A 2,736-nucleotide genomic window follows, 5' to 3' on the forward strand; every position below is an offset into this window, starting at 1 on the left:
GTTCAAGCAGTCCTCTTGCCTCAGTTTTTCATTTTTAGTAGAGACCAGGTCTCACTCTTGCTCAGGCTGATCTCAAACTTCTGAGCTCAAACGATCCACGCACCTTGGCCTCCCAGAGTGCCAGGATTACAGGAATGAGCCATAGCACCTGACCTAAGCTTATTTTATATTAACATAAATAACATTTTAATGAAAATTTATGATACTTTTCAAAACAAAAATATATAGGGTGAGAGACTTCTTCAAATCTCTTTTATATCTGTGTTAATAGAAGGTAGATGGATTTTCTTATCTGCTTCTGCAATCCATTTGTCATGATATGTTGTTTTGGTTTAAGTATATGAAGAAAATCTGGCCCCACACAGATAAATATTGAAAAGAGAGGAATATTTTAATAGCCTTTTCAGATAACTATGGATATTCTTGCTAATATAACAAAGTAGTTTCTGGAAGGTCAATTTCAATATGAAACTACTATCAAAAACTTCTCATTCTGTCCCACATTAAAATCTACTTGTGTGCCTTGTGCTTTCAATAATTTGTCCAAGCATGATTTTATAAATTATGCATTTCTTTAGTCATTTAGAAAATAATGATTCATTGAATTAGGCAAAACTTACAAATGTTGACACATTTCATAATTATACAGTGTGGAAAAAATCACATTTGTTAATTTCATCACTAATACTATCAGAAAAGTCTTTTTTTTTTTCTTTTTTTGCAGTTTTTTGGCCGGGGCTGGGTTTGAACTCGCCACCTCCGGCACACGGGGCTGGCACCCGACTCCTTTGAGCCTAGGAGCTACCCAAAAGTCTTTTTTTTAAACAGAGTCTCACTCTGTTGTCCTCTGCAGAGTGCCATAATATCACAGCTCACAGCAACCTCAAACTCTTGGCTAAGCGATTCTCTTGCCTCAGCCTCCCAAGTAGCTGGGACAACCAGTACCTGCCACAACACCCAGCTATTTTTTTGTTGTAGTTATCATTGAGTAGTCCCAGCCAGACAGCCCTGGGGTATGTGGCTGGCACCCTATCCACTGAGCTACAGGCACTAAGCCATCAGAAAAGTCTTTTAAGTATTGGGAAGCTGTCAAGTGCACAGTAGCAGATACAAGTTTTCTGAAATCCTAATTTTTGTTTGAAAGTTGAAATGTTATTGACAACAAATATTTGCAGTTGTTTTCCTTGAAGTAACAGGACTGCTTCATTCATTCGAGAAAAACATTCTGAATATCCATATCTAAATAATAATAGTTTGTCAGTCATTCTTTCAAGCAAAAATTACACTCCATAAAAAAGTGGCCATTCAAACAACTACACAAGACTTTTCCTTTGAGACAACATTCTAGTATATAGCAAAAGTGCTTTGTATGCACTTCATATGTTGTCACATAGAATTATAAAAGGGTACATGTTTAGGCAAGGCACAGTGGCTCATGCCCATCATCCTAGAACTTGGAGAGGCCAAGATAGGAGGATCCCTTGAGGTCAGAAATTTGAGACCAGCCTAAGCAAGAACAAGATCCCGTCTCCACAAAAAATAGAAAAATTAGCTGGGCTAGTCCCAGCTATTTGAGAGACGGACACAGGAGGATCACTTGAGCCCAAGAGTGTGAGACTGCAGCAAGCTATGATATCCCACTACATTCTATCCTGGGCAACAGAGTGAGACCCTATCTCCAAAATTAAATAATTAATTCATTAACTGCATAAAATAAAACAATACATATTTAAAGGTCAAAATTTAATAAAATTAATACATTTTAATACTTTCTCAAGACAATGTTACATGAAACTTCCATTTTTTCTTTTTTTAGAACTACAAGTATATGGCAATGAGTCAATAAAAATGCAATGGCTACTAGTATAATTTGGCGTTACTGCTTTGATTTGTACTAAGGTGCCACAAGTTTTACCTTTTACCTACTATACTAATTTTTCACCATCCTGGCAAATGTCAGTACATTTTTTTTTTTTTTGAAGACACTTGATAAAGATTTTTTTCATTATTATTATTATTATGAAAATCGTTTTGACAACACAGATTCCCTACAAAGGCATTGGAGACTTCTAGGGTTCCATACAACACAGTTTGGGAAATGCTACAGAACATTTGCAAGGAATTAAAATCGAAACTTTCTTTCTCACCTTTTGATTAATGACAACAAATCCTTTATCGAGTTCTGCACAGACTCTGTCTTTCAGGTCTATTATTTTTTGGACTCTATTGTCAATAAATTTTCTTTCAGCTTTTACTAATTTCTCTTTCTCTTCCGCAGTCTTATAAAAGAAACCAGAGCTCACCTCTCTGAAAGATTAATAAAAACAAGCTAGTAAAGACAGAAGGGAAAAGGGAGGCAGGATGGGTGGAAGGAGTTTACAATAAAGATCCGGGAGGACAGAAAAAGATTTAAGAACACTTTTAGAAAAAACAATTCCGAAAGTTACACAGAAACTAACACGTACGTCTTTTCATATTCTAGTGAGACGTTGCAAGTAAGGATAAATGCATCTTCCACTCGTTTCTTCATATCTGGATGTCGGACACCATGATCCAAAACTAATCCTCTGATCAACCTATTGAAAATATGTAATATTTCTTACTTTGTATACACACTCTGAAGTTTGACATAAAATTATACTTTTAAAGTTGTAACAAAACTGGGTGGCACTGTGGCTCAAGTGGGTAGGGCACTGGCCCCACATACCAAGGGTGGCAGGTTCAAATCCGGCCCCA

At 36.4% G+C, this 2,736-nt stretch overlaps 1 protein-coding gene across 1 annotated transcript in view; it reads right to left on the reverse strand.

Moving 5' to 3' along the window:
• The window catches only part of CCT6B (chaperonin containing TCP1 subunit 6B), a 38,166-nt gene that overhangs the window by 15,703 nt on the left and 19,727 nt on the right, over positions 1-2,736 (reverse strand). Inside the window, exons 5-6 of the mRNA XM_012809729.2 lie at positions 2,466-2,576; positions 2,148-2,307 (exon numbers count right to left, since the gene is read on the reverse strand). Of these exons, the coding sequence (XP_012665183.1) occupies positions 2,148-2,307; positions 2,466-2,576 (271 nt within the window). The remainder of the gene's footprint in view (positions 1-2,147; positions 2,308-2,465; positions 2,577-2,736) is intronic.

The sequence above is a fragment of the Otolemur garnettii genome, unplaced genomic scaffold (genome assembly GCF_000181295.1).
Source record: "Otolemur garnettii isolate 467f Iridium unplaced genomic scaffold, OtoGar3 scaffold00112, whole genome shotgun sequence".
In the NCBI taxonomy this organism is placed as follows: Eukaryota; Metazoa; Chordata; class Mammalia; order Primates; family Galagidae; genus Otolemur; species Otolemur garnettii.